This window comes from Phoca vitulina, unplaced genomic scaffold (assembly GCF_004348235.1).
Source record: "Phoca vitulina isolate PV1807 unplaced genomic scaffold, GSC_HSeal_1.0 scaffold7, whole genome shotgun sequence".
Taxonomy (NCBI): Eukaryota; Metazoa; Chordata; class Mammalia; order Carnivora; family Phocidae; genus Phoca; species Phoca vitulina.
In genome coordinates this window covers 1722969-1738767 of record NW_022589710.1, presented here as the reverse complement: position 1 = coordinate 1738767, position 15799 = coordinate 1722969, and the positions used below count along the sequence as shown (strand labels likewise).

At 54.6% G+C, this 15799-nt stretch overlaps 1 protein-coding gene across 4 annotated transcripts; it reads left to right on the top strand.

Moving 5' to 3' along the window:
- The first annotated feature begins 8755 nt into the window (after positions 1-8755).
- On the top strand, positions 8756-14889 carry RABGGTA (Rab geranylgeranyltransferase subunit alpha). 4 transcript variants are annotated; one of them, XM_032404546.1, is made up of 17 exons: positions 8756-8830; positions 9148-9204; positions 9376-9486; positions 9845-9969; positions 10156-10343; positions 10586-10789; positions 11102-11185; positions 11274-11356; positions 11446-11547; positions 11653-11758; positions 11854-11905; positions 12071-12159; positions 12303-12391; positions 12486-12602; positions 13444-13557; positions 13824-13911; positions 14662-14889. In XM_032404546.1, the coding sequence occupies exons 2-17, from the start codon at positions 9202-9204 to the stop codon at positions 14808-14810; spliced, it is 1704 nt and encodes a 567-aa protein (XP_032260437.1). In that variant the 5' UTR covers positions 8756-8830; positions 9148-9201; the 3' UTR covers positions 14811-14889. The 4 variants fall into 4 exon arrangements, with proteins under 4 accessions (XP_032260437.1, XP_032260439.1, XP_032260440.1 ...); XM_032404548.1 differs by lacking the exon at positions 8756-8830 and adding an exon at positions 8833-8923; XM_032404549.1 differs by lacking the exon at positions 8756-8830 and adding an exon at positions 8837-8873.
- The last annotated feature ends 910 nt before the right edge of the window (positions 14890-15799 follow it).

The following is a 15799-nucleotide window of genomic DNA, read 5'->3' as shown; positions in this document are numbered from 1 at the left end:
CAACTTGCTTGGAGCAAGGTCAAGGGGTCAAGGGCCTGCCTGGACTTGTGTGCCAGAAGAGCAGAGGAACAGGAAGCTGCTTGTGCTTGACTGGATGATGAGGGAATCTAGGAGGGAAAGGGACCCATTTCTAAGCCCTTGGAAATGGAGGAGCCTGTGAGAAATGCTGGGAAAGAGGCAGAGGGAGGACGCAGGGTCAGCTAGAACAATCTCTGTTAGCAGGTACACATGTGCACCTGTCCTCCAGTGAGCAGGTCTTAGCTTCGCACTTCTTGGAGAGGTGGTTCCAGAAGAAACAAGCAAAGCCAGAACTCCACAGACAACGCCTGGCATCCCCAGAGGGACTCATGCAGGAGGGAGCAAAGGTGACTCAGCTTTGGACTTTTCACTGTCACTTGAACACAGCTGAGCCAGCCAGAGACTTGTGTTATAGTAGAGGCTGAGGGAATTAGCATCTATTGAGCATCTACCTCCGCTGAGGTCTTACTTAATCTTTTCACATCTGCCACATGAGGTAAGTACTCTCTTACAGCTTTGGAAACTGAGGCTCAGAAAAGTTGAAGTACTTGTCCAGGTTGCAAGTCTTTATAGCAAAAGATTCTAGCTTTGGGGCGCCTGGGTGGCTCAGTTGTTGGGCGTCTGCCTTCAGCTCAGGGCATGATCCCAGGGTCCTGGGATCGAGCCCCGCATCGGGCTCCCTGCTCCGCGGGAAGCCTGCTTCTCCCTCTCCCACTCCCCTTTCTTGTGTTCCCTCTCTCGCTGTGTCTCTCTCTGTCAAATAAATAAATAAATAAATAAATAAATAAATAAATAAATAAAAATCTTAAAAAAAAAAAAAAGGAGTCTAGCTTCAACGTATGACTCCAGAACACGGGCTCTTTCCCAAGCATCCCCCTGCCTCTGCTGCTTGGTTTTTGGGGGTATTGTTTGGTTTTCTTTTCTTTTTTTTTTAAAGATTTTATTTATTTATTTGACAGAGAGACACAGTGAGAGAGGGAACACAAGCAGGGGGAGTGGGAGAGGGAGAAGCAGGCTTCCCACTGAGCAGGGAGCCCAATGCGGGGCTCCATCCCAGGACCCTGGGATCATGACCCGAGCTGAAGGCAGACACCCAACAACTGAGCCACCCAGGTGCCCCTTGTTTGGTTTTCGTCTGGGAGGATCTTTTCTTTTTAGCAGAGAGCGTTGGCAATTGGGCAGGATTGTGAAAGTGTTCCGAAGTTCACTCAACCCAAGGATGCCCTGGCCAAGTTCAGAGTTGCTCTTCTTTCAACTTGACCACACTCCCTTCCGTGCCTTTGATCCAGCTGTTCTGTTCCCTGAGGTGCCACCCCCTCCCAACTCCAGCCCCATTTCTACCTGCCAGAACTGTTCTCACAAGGCCCATCTCAAACTCCTACAAACTTCTGCCTTCTTCCATTGCTCCTGCCCCTTTCTGGGGAACCTCTGACACTCACTTGGCTCTTGACTAGTATCCGAGCTATAGATGTCCTCACTCCATCCCCTAAATAAGGTTGACAATCTCCCCAGGTCAGGGGTTGGGTCTTGGACACCCCCCCTACACACACACACACACACACACACACACACACACACACACACACACATTCACAGAACCTTTGAACCCTGGGGACAGAACAGAACAGTACCTGGAGTGTCCATACCACCCAGAGCGTGGCTGAGCTCCCAAGCCTGATGGGAGCTCCTGGAGAGGGTCCCACTTCCCTACCTGGAGTCAGATAGGGTGGGCCAGCCTACGTGCCCAGGACTGACCGTCCCCAGACTGCCGCTCTCTAGTTTTCCTCAGTCCTTGGCCTCGGTCCCACTCACCACACACATCTCAGCCTCCACAACCCCTGCTCAGGGGCCTGGGCCTGGGAGAGGACTGCCCAGGAAGGCTGCCAGTTATGCCCCTGCCCGCACCTCCCCCGTGAACCTCTGCCAGGGCCAGGCCCTGGGGAGGCTGACCAACCCAAGGCAAGTTCCCTGAACCTCAACGCCAGGCCCTCCGTGCCCCAGCCCTCCTCTCCAAGCTCACACCTCAGGCATGAATGGGGGCATGGCGGCCGGCACACAGTGCTGCTCCCGTCAGCACTTCCGGGTGTACTCCTGCCTTACTCGGGATTCTGAGTTTCCACGGCACTCCCGTCCGTTTCCTCCCCTAGCGCTCAGGTCTGCCCATGAGGCCTGGAGTGCAGCCACCCTGACCACCCCTCCTTCCCTTGCCACCAGCTCCCTGCCCTGGGATCTGAGAGTCTTGACTCCCCTCCTAATCCCTGCCCCAGCCCAGTGGGGTGCAGTGTGCGTGCTCTGACCGTCAGTGCTCACCATTCATTCATTCACTCATCCATTCTTTCCTAGGACTCCCACCACCGTTGCCAACTCCATGTCAATCCTTTCTTTAATTTTGCCTGGGGCACTTAGAATTGGCTAAAATCACCTTTTGTTTGTATTTGTTTCTACAGAGTGTGTCTCCCCGACTCAAGTATAAGCTCAATGACAGCAGGGGCCTTGGCAGTCTCGGTCACTGCTGCAGGGTGAGCTGTTCTGGGGCTCAATGATTGTTGCTTGATGATTGGCTGGATTATATAAATGTTTGTTGAGCAACCACTGTGGCACCAGGCTAGGTGAGGGGACGAGGGGACGAGGTGATCAAAGGAGCCTCCTTGGGTAGTTCACAGTGAGAGTGGAAATGGGGGTGCTATACCCCACAGAATGAGCTAAAATGCAGGCCCCGCAGGCCCCACTGTTGGAGTGGCACAGAGGTGTGCGGCTGGCCTCAAACCAAGGCTCCCGCCCCACACCGACAGCCCCAGTTCTAAGCTCACTTCCCTGGGAAATCTCCCCCACCCCCGACAGGGCAGCTCCCCCCACCCATAGGACACACCCAGCACTACACCCCTCTCTGTAAGGGCATGACTACAACCTTACACTTGCTTATACAGTTCTTTGACTGCCTCTCTACACTATTTCCATCATCCAGAAAGTTTTACTGGACAGCCCTCCTCTGGGCCAGAAGCTCCATGAGGGCAGGGGCTGTATCTGTGTTTTCCTTACCACTATGGCCCCCACGCCTGTCACTGTGTCCAGCACAGAGGACACTTAGTTGCTTATCTGTTGAATGAATGTAGGGGACAAGGAAGGGGTAAGGGCTGGGTCTACCCCTAAGGAAGCAGTTCCTCCTTTCAGAGCTAGTTGTTCATCCCCCATGTTTATCTATCAACCAGAGCATCTACCCTTCCTGCTCCAGACACCCACAGTCTCACCTTGTTCCAAGGCTTCCGTTTCTCACATGGGCGCAGAACCTCAGGGCTGCTGCCTCCTGGCACTACTCACATTTTATATGCCCTGAACCCAAAGCGCCCCCTGGAGTTGTTCAGGGGTGGTTGCTACTCAGGCCCTGCCAGGCAGTGAGCTTCTTGGCCACATTCCCACCTCCACCATGCTCTTGATGTGTGGGCAGGCTGGGTCCAAGGACCTAGAGGGGGTGCCACAGGACCAGCCAAGAGGGTCCTTGGCTTCACATAGGATAGAATTCAAACTCGAGCCAGGAGGAGGTGAGAGCAGAGTTTACTGAATAGCGTAAGTGATAGAGTCTAGCAGACAGAGTATCTGGAACACTCAGAAAAGGAGTGAGTCTCTCCATCGCTGGGGGTTCGGGGTTTGTATTGGGAAGGGGTCCAGGGCACATGTTCTTCCAGGCATCCAGGGTAGAGTCTGATCAAAGGCAAGTGTTGGGTGTTAGTCCACAAATCACTGAAGGTAGGGGTATTGACACCAATGCTGACCGAGGTTTGTTTGAAGCAAATGTCCTGGACACGCTCAGGATCTGGTTCTCCTTAGATGTTATCAGGTATACGGGGGCCTGGGATGAAACTCAGAGAATGATTCACTTTCTTGCCTCCCTCTTGGAGTAGGAACAAAGGAGTCCTTCTTGGGTGTACTTGGGTGCAAGGGGAAATACAGAGCATGAGTAAATGGGGCCTAGCAGAGCAACAGCAGAAGTGGAGCCTGTCTAGAATGGAGTCTGTTCAGCTTCCTTATCTCACTCTGAGCAATTGTAAGGCAATGCTGTCATCGTCACCCCCCACGCCCCCGCCACGTGAGGTGCCTGGCTCTCTGTAACAGAAGCTCTGCTTCTGGCTCAGGGAGATTTTCCAGCTTTTCAGCCCCATATCCTGGATGCTTTCCCTGCATCTCTTCCCCCAGAAACGCCAGCATGAATCAGCACCGACTGCGCCCTGGGTGAAATACGATGCTCTATTGCAGGGACCTTCCCTTTGGAGTCCTTCCGTCTTTTGGGCCTGTCCTCCCCATATCATCAGTGAACGTGTTCCTTCCTTTTCCCCAGCCAGGAAGTGTGCTATGGGCATATGGTGGCACCGCGGGCCATCGAGGAATTTTCCCAGACTGGCAGAAGAAACTGGGGAGCAGGTAGAAGAGAAAAAAATCCAAGCACTCAGACCAAGCACCCAAGGAACTCCAGGACTCTGGGGGAATGGGCGGTGCAGAGGATCTTCTTGGGCTTTGAGTCATTCTGGTCCCCTGGTCCAACCCAAGGATCAGAACCTTTCAGAACTTTGGGGTGGGTCCTTCAATGTCCTCGACCACATTGTCAAAAAGTGGTTGAACAACACATGCTTGATTACCTCCCATGATGGTAAGCTCACAACCCACTCATCCCATCTTTAGACAGCTTTAATTATTAGAAGGTCTTACCTAATAATGGGTCTGTATCCACTCACTGGCCCCCCCTCCTCACATTGCTCTCTATTCCTTGTATTTCTAGGAGACGATAACCCCCTTCCCCATACCTGTGGCTGGGGAGTTTAAAGTAGGAGGATCAAAGCTGTACACTTTCAGTATATATGTTGCTCTTCATTGACAAGTTTTACAGGAAGAAAAAAGAAACATTAGGTGTTTAAGAAAAGAAATTGTAAACCATTATCTATCACCAGATCTAGAACGAACTCCCCCTGACCTCAGTCTGGGTCAGTGCCCCTTCCTCATGGGCCCCTGTCCTACTCTAGCTTACATGCTGACATGTCCGTCTCACCCATGAGACTGTTCTGTTCAATACCAGCCACTAGCCCCATGTAGCTGTTCAAACATAAATAAACTAAAATTAGATTATATTAGATCCATTGCGCTGGGCACATTTCAGGTGCTCAACAGCCACATGGGGCTAGTGGTGACCATACTGCATGGCACAGACATTGAATATTTCCACATTGCAGAAAGTTCTAGTCTAGCACAGCACTGCATTAAGTCTAGCTCCAGGAAGACAGAGACCAAGTCTTTCTGGTCCTGCACTGTATCCCTGGCACCCAGCACACTATCAAGCCCAACTCTGATACTAAACAAATATCAACAGATTTCACACACTGCCTCACTTTGCACAAGGCCCAGCACCAGCGCCAGTACCCATATTTCCCTTACTCTCCTTGCCTCCAGACCATGACTTCTAGCCAAGCTTTGACTGGGGCCCTGACCCAGGGCTCATGGTTTCCTTCCCCCCTCCAAACCATCTCTGGTCCATGACTGGCTTATGGTTCTAAGAACATTGTAAACTGTGTGTGTGTGTGTGTGTGTGTGTGTGTGTGCGCGCGCGCGCGCTGGGGAGTGGTTGCAGAGAAATAATTGGCAGGGGAAGAGGTGGTCAGCATGAAGAGAACCAGGGTTCCAGGCCTCAAGAAGCTCAAATTTGAGCCTCTAGCAATGGCTGATCCCACCTATGTGGGGGGCAGCCACCCAGGCTTTGGTTTGAATTCTGGCTGTGTTTCCTCCTGGCTGTATGACCCTGGGAAGCCACTTAACCTCTGTGAAGTCACTGTATGCATTGTTTTCTCATTTTAAATATGGATAATAATACCAACTTGATATAGGTAGTGAGTACATTAAAGACGATCTGTGGGGTTCAGTTGGTACTCAATTATTGCTTGTTCCTTTCTCCACATAGAGGGCAGTAAGATCTCTTCCTTAAACATCATTCAGATCACGGCCCTCAGACACCTGTGTGGTTCCCACTTCTCCCACACAGGAGACCAAATATAACTCCTGATAGCTCCCTTTGCCTTAAAGCAAGATGCCTATCATTCATTCCATTGTTCTTACCTCCAAAGATACCTGGTATCTGCCAGCCAGCCAGGTGTGTTCTCTCCCCCACCTTCACGTCCCCGTACATACCTGAAATGCCCTTCTCGCCCTCTCTTTCCTAAACTGGGCCCTATCTTCTCAGAAGCAGATTCTTTCCTGAGACTCACTTCCTCTTTTAAGACTACTTGATTCAACCTTTCCAGTTTCAAGATTGCTAATCACTAAAAATTATTTCATGCCTACTTTGGCCTTCAACCAGCCCCTTTCCTTCTCCCTTAGTGATTAAGATATAAGATAGTACTTGGAAAATCTGCATCTGTGGGCATCTGTGTTCCCAGGTATCTGGTTGTACATGTGAGTGTGTATAGAGCAGGAAGCAAGAGCAGGTGGTGACAAAAAAAAAAGAAAGAAACAGGAAAGAAAGAAAGGAAGGAAGGAAGGAAGGAAGGAAGGAAGGAAGAAAGAAAGAAGAAAAGAAAGAAAGAAAGAAAGAAAGAAAAGAAAAGAAAAGAAAAGAAAGAAAGAAAGAAAAAAAAGAAAGAGAAGAAAGAAAGAAAGAAAAAGTAAGAAGAAAGAAAGAGAGTTGGTGAGGTGGGAGAGTTGGACCAGACCAGACACGGGTCCCATTTGGCCACTTACTACATGGATGGCAAGTTACTTAATCTTTCTGAACCTCAATGTCCTGTATATTTTTCATGAAGATTAGAAATAATAATAATATTACTACCATTACTATTTATTGAGCCCCTACTCAGTATAGGCACTGTTCTAAGCTAAGCACTTTACATAGATTCTTTTATTTAATCCTCACTTCAACTCTCCCAGGTAGGTAATATTTTTTCCACGTTACTGTTGAAGAAACTGAGACACAAAGGAAACAACACAGAGGTTAAGTCCCTTGCCCCAGATCTCACAGCTAGTAAGTGGCAAAACTGGGATCTGCACCCAGGTGCCCAAGAGTCCATGCTCACAAGCACTCTGCTTCCTGCCTCCACAGGTAATTCTGTGTGCACGCAAAGCCCCCGTCACAACGCCTGACATAAAGATAACCAGTAAGTGGTGTGACTCTTTCCTCACTAGGACCACAAGCACAAGAGGCCAGGAAAAGGTCTCTTTTCCTCTGTAATTTGTTGCAGGGCCTAGGAAAGACAGACTATATAGTGGGCACTTTATATACATTTTCAGGACCTGAGAAAAATGTGGAAGAACTATAAAAAATTTAGAGCCATACTTTCTAAAATGTGAGCTATAAACACATGCCACATGGACACACACTTCTCACAAATACATCACATATGCTCATTCATTCATACACACTCACTGGCATCTTGAACCCCATGAAGGCTCACAGGAAACCTTTCTGAGCTGGTCCAGGAGCCATAGAAGGCTTTTAGGCAGAGACGTGACAGATCAAATCTGCATTTTTGGAAAGTTGACCCAGCAGCACAGAGGATGAACTCATAATGGAGGGGATAGAGTGGAGATGAGGGAACACTGAAAAGACTTTTAACAATCAGGGAAGAAAGGAGCTTAATTTCTAGTGGAATGGAGAGAGTACTTAAGAGCTCCTAAGGAAAGGTGGGGAGGGAATAGTGCCATTCTCTACAATAGGAAACATAAAGGCCAAAGTTTAAGAATGGATGAGACACGTGGGACGTCTGGGAGGCTCAGTCGTTGGGCATCTGCCTTCAGCTCTGGTCATGGTCCCAGGGTCCTGGGATGGAGCCCTGCATCGGGCTCCCTGCTCAGTGGGAGCCTGCTTCTCCCTCTCCCACTCCCCCTGCTTGTGTTCCCTCTCTCGCTGTCTCTCTCTCTGTCAAAAATAAATAAATAAATAAATAAATAAATAAATAAATAAATAAAAAATAATGGATGGGACACAATACCTTTTTACTTTTGGAGTTTCAGATGTCTCTGGAACACCCATGTGATATCCAATAGGCTTTTGAATACGTGAGTGCATATATATGTTCGTTTTTACAGCTCACAAGACATCTGGAAACACAAGTTCGAGTGTTATCAGCTCACAGGTAGTAATTAAAACCATGAGTATGGATGAAGCCACCCAGAGAAAGTGTGGGGCCAGAAAATCTGTAGGGCCAGGACAGAGCTCTGGGGAGCTCCAACTCCAAGCAGGAGAAGGCTTGAATTTGTGAATGTTCTTCCAGGAATAGTGTGTGATGTGAAAAGGGGTGAGGAAAGGGCCCTGGAGATCACCAACATTTAGGGGAGAAGAAGGTGAACAGATGAGAAGAGACGGGCAGAGGTGCAGGAGAAACCAGGAAAGGGTGTCAAGCGGAAGTCGGCTGCATAAAAGCTAACAGAGATCAGTGGAGATAACAGGAAACTCCACCCGTTAGATGTGGCAACTAGGAGGCGGCCCGCGCGGCCAGAGTGAGGTCAGTGGGAGAGTGACTGGTTGAGTCCCCGGCTGTTGAAAAAACTGTAGTTTGAATAGCTGATCGAAATTGCTGGCCCCACAGCTTTCACGAGCGCTACACCGTCGCGCATGCGCACTCATAGGCACCAGAGGGCTAATTATAGAGACTTGGCATTTCCGGAGAGGACCGGCCCACGCGCCTCCCGAGCCCGCCTACTCCCTCGCCGGTCCCTCCCCAGGCCTGCAGAGGGCGCTGCCCCTTGGCGAGCCGGGGCGTGGCGCCGCTCTAGCCTGCGCCTGAGCTCGGTGGCGGGCGCCGCAGCTTAGCGTGCCCCACGCCTCCCCTCAGCGCAGGTGGGTCCGCCCGCGGGGGGCGGGAGTGTCTGGGAGCCGAGAGGTGGGCGGCTAGCGGTAGTCTCCAGGCGCGGAGTGGTCCCCATTGCTTAGGTGCCCCGGCTTGGTTCCGGCCCCGGAGGGTCGGGCTGTGGGCGAGGCGGCACGGGTACGAGTCCCAGTCTGGGTGGGCGCCTCCTCCAGGACAAGCGCCGCTTGTCCAAGGACCCTTTCACACGCCGGGGGTCTCCGCCAAAGCTCGCGTGCGGCTTCGGGGGACTCGCTGGGGGCGGGGTTAGCGGGGGCGGGGCTCCCGTGATTGACACTTCTTTCCCCAGGTTTCTCGGGCTTCCACTGGACCCCTCCCCTGTCCTGAGCCCTGAGCCGGCACCATGGTGAGACCTTTGAGTCAAGCCCCTCACCTCCGCATGCCCATGGCCCGCGAGGCCTTGCCTCCATTGCCCTCTATAAACCTGGGGCTCCGCGGGGCGGGGGGGGTTCGGTGGGTCTGCCCCTGCAAGGCAGCCTGCACCCTTCCAACCCCCCCCCCGCCCCCATCCCTGTAGCACGGGCGCCTGAAGGTGAAGACGTCGGAAGAGCAGGCGGAGGCCAAAAGGCTAGAGCGGGAGCAGAAGCTGAAGCTATACCAGTCCGCCACCCAGACTGTCTTCCAGAAGGTGGGCCTTCAGAGGGAGCCCCTTCTCCAAATGGCCTTCTTAATATATCCCAGAGGCCAAGAGCTGGGCCTTAGAGTCAGACTGCCTGGATCCATATCGGGGTTCCGTTGCTTACAAGCTGTGTGACCTTGGGCAAGTTACTGAATCTCTTTAAATTTCAGTTTGCTCTTCTGTAAAATGGGCTTTACTGCATAAGGTTGTTGTGAACATTCAGTGAGAACGTAAACCCCTAAAGTGCTCTGTGTGGTACTTATCATGTAGCGTGGGGTTTACAGGCTATTCGGTAGTTCTATTTATGTTATTTAGCCTTGCAGTGGGAGAATGATATGATCTCTCACCCTGCTACCTATCTTCTAAGCGCCAGGCTGGTGAGCTGGATGAATCAGTGCTGGAACTGACAAGCCAGATTCTGGGAGCCAACCCCGACTTTGCCACCCTCTGGAACTGTCGACGCGAGGTGCTTCAGCAGCTGGAGGCCCAAAAGTGCGTAGGAGTTCAGGGTCCCAGGAAGATGGCACTGGTCCTGCCCTGCCTGGGTCCAGGGATAGAGAAAGAATGGGGCAGCCAGGGGCATAGGCAGAGGGGAGCAGAGGGCCGGGTGTAAAAAGTCAGGGGTGAGCTGAGGTTGAGTGTTGGAGGGCCCTGAGTCCCATTTCCCTCTGAGTGCAGGTCCCCCGAGGAGTTGGCAGCCCTGGTGAAGACAGAACTGGGCTTCCTGGAGAGCTGCCTGCGGGTGAACCCCAAGTCCTATGGTACCTGGCACCACCGCTCCTGGCTGCTGGGCCGCCTACCAGAGCCCAACTGGGCCCGGGAGCTGGAGTTATGTGCCCGCTTCCTCGAGGTCGATGAGCGGAACTGTACGTGCCTGCCTGCTGACTGTGCCCCACACCCTGGTTCCTGGGGCCTCAGTAAGGCCCAGAGTTGGGAGGGATGGCCAGGACAGGCCCACTGAGCTGCTGGCCAAGGGCTGATGGAGACAAACACATGCCCTGTAGAGCACACAGAGGTGTTTCTGAGGGCCGCCACGGGAACTCCAGGGCTGCCAGCCATGGAGCGCCCCTTGCCCTACTTCTGACATGCGCTGTCGCTCCTCCCCTAGTTCACTGCTGGGACTACCGGCGCTTTGTGGCCGCACAGGCCCCTGTGCCCCCTGCAGAGGAGCTAGCCTTCACCGACAGCCTCATCACCCGAAACTTTTCCAACTACTCCTCCTGGCATTACCGCTCGTGTCTCTTGCCCCAGCTGCACCCCCAGCCAGACTCTGGACCACAGGGACGCCTCCCTGAGGATGTGCTCCTCAAAGGTCGGCAGGGTCAGAGGGTGCTGGGGAAGCCCACAGTGCTGCCTTCCCAGCCCTGTTACCTAAGCCTGTTCCTGAACCTGCTGCCTGGGCTCATTGAGCACCCACTTTGTGCCTGGCTTTGGGGGTGCCTAAGATTCAACGCCTGGCTGCAGGGCACTCAAGTATCCAGTGGGAAAGATGCAGCCATTGTGCAGGGCCACCAGATGAATGGGACTGAGGGCTGGCGGTACTCCAGGGTGAGGGTGGGATGCTGGGGTGGCCTGGGGCCCACCGGGGTCCTGGCCAAAGCCCGCGCCGCCTTGGCCTCTGCAGAGCTGGAGCTGGTACAGAACGCCTTCTTCACTGACCCCAACGATCAGAGCGCCTGGTTCTATCACCGCTGGCTCCTGGGACGAGGTGAGCAATGGGGAAAGAGGCTGGGCATTTCAGGCTTGGAGGGAATGGAAGAGGATTTAAGGAGACCTGAGATTGTGTCTCCCCCCAGCTGACCCCCAGGATGCCCTGCGCTGCCTGCACGTGAGCCGGGACGAGGCCTGTCTGACTGTCTCCTTCTCTCGGCCCGTCCTAGTGAGTCCTGCAGCTTTTACCGGAGAGCATCACGAGTGTGGGCCTGGTGCCATTGGGGCTGACAGGTCTGTCTTTGTCCCCTGGGCCAGGTGGGGTCCGGGACAGAGACCTTGCTGCTCATAGTGGACAAGTCACCCCTGGCTGTGGAGTGGAGGACCCCGGATGGCAGGACCCGGCCCAGCCATGTCTGGGTATCCCAGGATCGGTGGGGCAGGGTGGGGGGCTGGGGCGGTCCTGGAGTGGGACAGTCAGAGAAGTGGTGAGGCTCAAGCGTTTCCTTAACCTGGTGCTCCCAGCTCTGTGACTTGCCTGCAGCCTCCCTCAATGACCAGTTGCCCCAGCATACATTTCGTGTCATTTGGACAGCAGGCGATGCCCAGAAGGAGTGTGTGCTTTTAAAAGGTGACATAGCCTCTATCTCTACCCCTTGCGGCAGCACCTTCATCCTTGCCCTGCTCTCACAGCGGTCCCCTTCTACCACCCGTTCTTGTTCTCAGGCCGCCAGGAGGGCTGGTGCCGGGACTCGGCCACGGATGAGCAGCTCTTCAGGTGATGGCAGGGAAGCATACGGACCAGGAGAGGGGCTCGGGGCTCTGGGCACCAGGCAGCTGGGGCAGGAGGCTGGGGGCCTGGGCAGATGTCTCAGACTGGGTACTGGGGACGACCAGCACCCCGAGGAGACGACATCCCCTCTCCCGCCCTGTCCATCTTCAGGTGTGAGCTGTCGGTGGAGAAGTCCACGGTGCTCCAGTCTGAACTTGAATCCTGTAAGGAGCTGCAGGAGCTGGAGCCGGAGAATAAGTGTGAGGCCCCATTCCCTGAGATCCTGCTCTTCTGAGGAGGCCCTTTTCCAGGAGGGCCTCTCAGGGAGAGCAGGAAGGGTCTCAAGAGATGGGAGCAGAGGAGGCTCTAGGAGAGACAGTCCTTTTCCTCACCCTCTCCTCAGGGTGCCTGCTCACCATCATCCTGCTGATGCGGGCACTGGACCCCCTACTGTATGAGAAAGAGACGCTGCAGTATTTCCAGACCCTCAAGGCAAGCCAGGCCTGTGGAAGCGGGGAGGGGGGAGGCCCGGTGGGCAGCAGGAAGACAGCTGACAGGGCTTCCTTGCCATGCCCATCCCTGCCAGGCCGTGGACCCGATGCGGGCAGCGTACCTGGATGACCTGCGCAGCAAGTTCCTGCTGGAGAACAGCGTGCTCAAGATGGAGTATGCCGAGGTGCGCGTGCTGCACCTGGGTCACAAGGTACGGACTGCCATGGGCGCCTTCCTCGGGCCCTCCTTTCTTCCTCATGACCTGGCCAGCTTTTGTGTCCGCTCTGTGGGCTTGAGCTGAGGCACTCTGGCCTCACTGGGCCCCTGGCTTTGGCCTGAGTCTCAGGTGCCTTTCTTCCTAACCAAGATTGAATTCATCTTCCTTCCGGACTACTCCTCTTCCTGGCCTTGCTTTCTGTCACCTTCCCCCATCATTCTGGTTACCCAGTCTCAAACCCTGAGTCACCAGGGCCCCCTCGTGCCATCCCTTCTCCAGGGCCAGTCATGTCTTCATTCTTCCCTCACAGTGAGCCCCCCCCCCCCCCCCCCCCCCCCCCCCCGCTTCCCTCCCCCCACCAGGCCCCAGCACCCCCAGCCCGCGTAGTTTCCAGAGATGTCTGACAAACTTCCCAGGCTCTGTTTTCCCTCTTCGTAGTCTTTCCCAGTCCATCTTCCCAACAGAGCAGTTCCGTCACATCACTGCCGCCCACCTCCACTGTCTCCAGACTGGTCCCCCGGACTCAGCAGGCCTGCTCCTGCCGGTGTCTGTACTTTCCCCAGCGCCCTCCTCCACCCCCGTGCCTGCCCCCACTCCAGGCTGCCTCCGCCCCTCCACCCACCCGCCACCCCACCCCAGCACTCCCTATCTGTCCCTTGTCCTTGCTCTGGAGCGTGGACTGCTTGGGGTCGTAAGGTAAGCTTCTCACCTGCTCTGTCCTGTGTTCGGCCAGGGTCCCCAAGGGCCTGTGTGGGGCACAGAGGGTAAGTGCCTCATGAGCCATGGCTGTGGACCCTCCCCTAAGTCTCACTGGGTATCTCATCCCCCTCCTCAGGATCTTACGGTACTCTGCCATCTGGAACAGCTGCTCTTGGTCACTCATCTGGACCTGTCACACAATCGTCTGCGAGCCTTGCCCCCTGCCCTGGCTGCCCTGCGCTGCCTTGAGGTAAAGCACTCCTCCATCACTGTCCCGGGTGGCCCTTTTCCCTTTCCCCCCCGTCAGAAGTCTGCCCACCCCACAAAGAAGTGTCCAGATCCTCCCAGCCCCTGCAGATGACCCCTTGCCATCTCTGCCTCCATCACCTGGCCTGACGCCAGCAGCTTTTCCCTGCACTGTAAGCTGATCACCCCGGGCTCCCTGCTTGCTTGCACCAGTCCCAGGCTGCCAGCTGCCTGCCCTGCCTTGACTTCCCTGCCCTCCCTGCTCCCCAGGTCCTGCAGGCCAATGATAATGCCATAGAGTCCCTGGACGGTGTCACCAGCCTGCCCCGGCTGCAGGAGCTCTCCCTGTGTAACAACCGTATCCTTCCTTCCGGGTGCCTTTCAGGCAGCAGGGGGGTGACGTGCCACACTCGAAGGGACACACAGTAAGCTGGGAGAGGGGGCTCTGACAGCGTAGGCTAAGGAAGGAGGATAGCCTGGGGCCGTATGGGGCATCGGTGACTTGCGCTGGTGGTTTTGCAGGGTGGAAGTGACTTCCTCAAGCCAGTTCATAGACCAGCAGCCTGCAGATGTTCTTGGGTACCACATGGTATTTTAAAAATCAGAAAGTTTCGTATTAAAAAAATCTAGAATTCTGATTGTACTTAAAAATTGGAGGTTAGGGACCCCTGATAGAGTCAGACAGTCACAGTAGAGTGTGTGACACTTAATCTCAGGGTCGTGAGTTCAAGCCCCACATCAGGTGTGGAGCCTGCTTAAAAAAAAAAAATTGGAAAAGTTAAAGCAGCCTTTGGCCTGCATTTCCACTCAGTAAGCCTTGGCCATTGCCGAGTCACGGATGCCTCTGTAGTCAGAGCTGGCTTCCTCCTTGGCCATCGTCCACCACAACTGGTACTGCATCCAGCCTGCCGCTTGGGCTCCTTGCCTGGCCCCGGGGACAGGTGTTCGCAGTCTGCAGCTTTACTCCAGGCCAGGGCCACGTGCAAGATGCCTGGCAGCCAGACCGCTGGGCCGCAGTCCCTGTTGTGGAGGGAAGACCGTGATGGCTACCCAGGAGCACATAGGTCTGGGGGAACCAGCCACGCTTTCCTTGACTCTCCTGCCCAAGGCCTCCGGCAGCCCACACTGCTCCAGCCTCTTGCCTCCTGCCCCAGGCTGGCCCTCCTCCACCTGCAGGGCAACCCCCTGTGCCAAGCAGTGGGCACCTCTGAGCACCTGGCTGAGCTGTTGCCTTCAGTTAACAGCATCCTCACCTAGGAGACCCTTCCCCACCCTTGCTCTTTAACTTATTGGGACTGAATAAACAATGGAGAGGCCCCCTCGGGCTGCTACACCGCCCCCGCCCCCTCCGCCGCCGCCACCGCCACTATAACCACTGCCACCACCATAACCACTGCCACCACCATAACCACTGCTACCTGTTCTGGACAAGAAGGGGAGAGAGTGAGGCTGTGTCAGCTCCCTCGCGCTTTCATCTTTTGCTCAGTTCTGCTGTTTCTTACCGCCAGGAACCAAAGTCTCGGTACTGGGGCAGCATCTGCAAAATCTGAGTTCACCTTCTGGTTTGGGCTGGGGCGGGGATCGGGTTTGGGTTCAGGTTCTGTTTGGGGCTGGGCTGCAAAGCAGCTGGAAGTCTCCAACTAGAAGGACTCATAAAAGGTTCTCCCAGGACTCCTGCTCTTTCCAGATGCCCTCCGTGCCCTGGCTCATTCACCACAGCCGAGAAGGCTGTTCCCGGGAGGAACCAGGGTGTCCAAGCTCCACCCTCTGTAACGAGCATCGGTCCTCATGAGTAGCATCCTGCGGTTGAAGAGCCCTTGACGATACCAGGTCTCAGCTGGCCCTCACAAGTGCTCAGGGATGAGCTGGTCAGGCCCACTGTACTGACAAGGAAGCTGCTCTTAGGGCGTGCCCACGTTTGCTGGGCTCTCACGGGGGAGCCACAGCTGTCTCTGCACCTTGGTCAGGGATTCCAGACTCGTGTTCTTGCTTCCGTATTGATAGCGAGTGATGGGCAGAGCCTGGCCTCCACTCCCGAAGTACTGAGCTGGGTGTCTACTCCCATGGTGCCCCCCACACACACACCCCTCGTCCTGACTTTAAAAGCCCTGAGGCACTTGAGCCTCCTGGGGGGAGGAGAGGGAGTGGCTCAGGGGCTAGAGCACTGAGTCAACCTGGCTAGGTCGGGGAAAGGGAAACAAAAGGGAGAGAGTGTGACAAGGCATTACCCTGGCTCCCTGGGAATC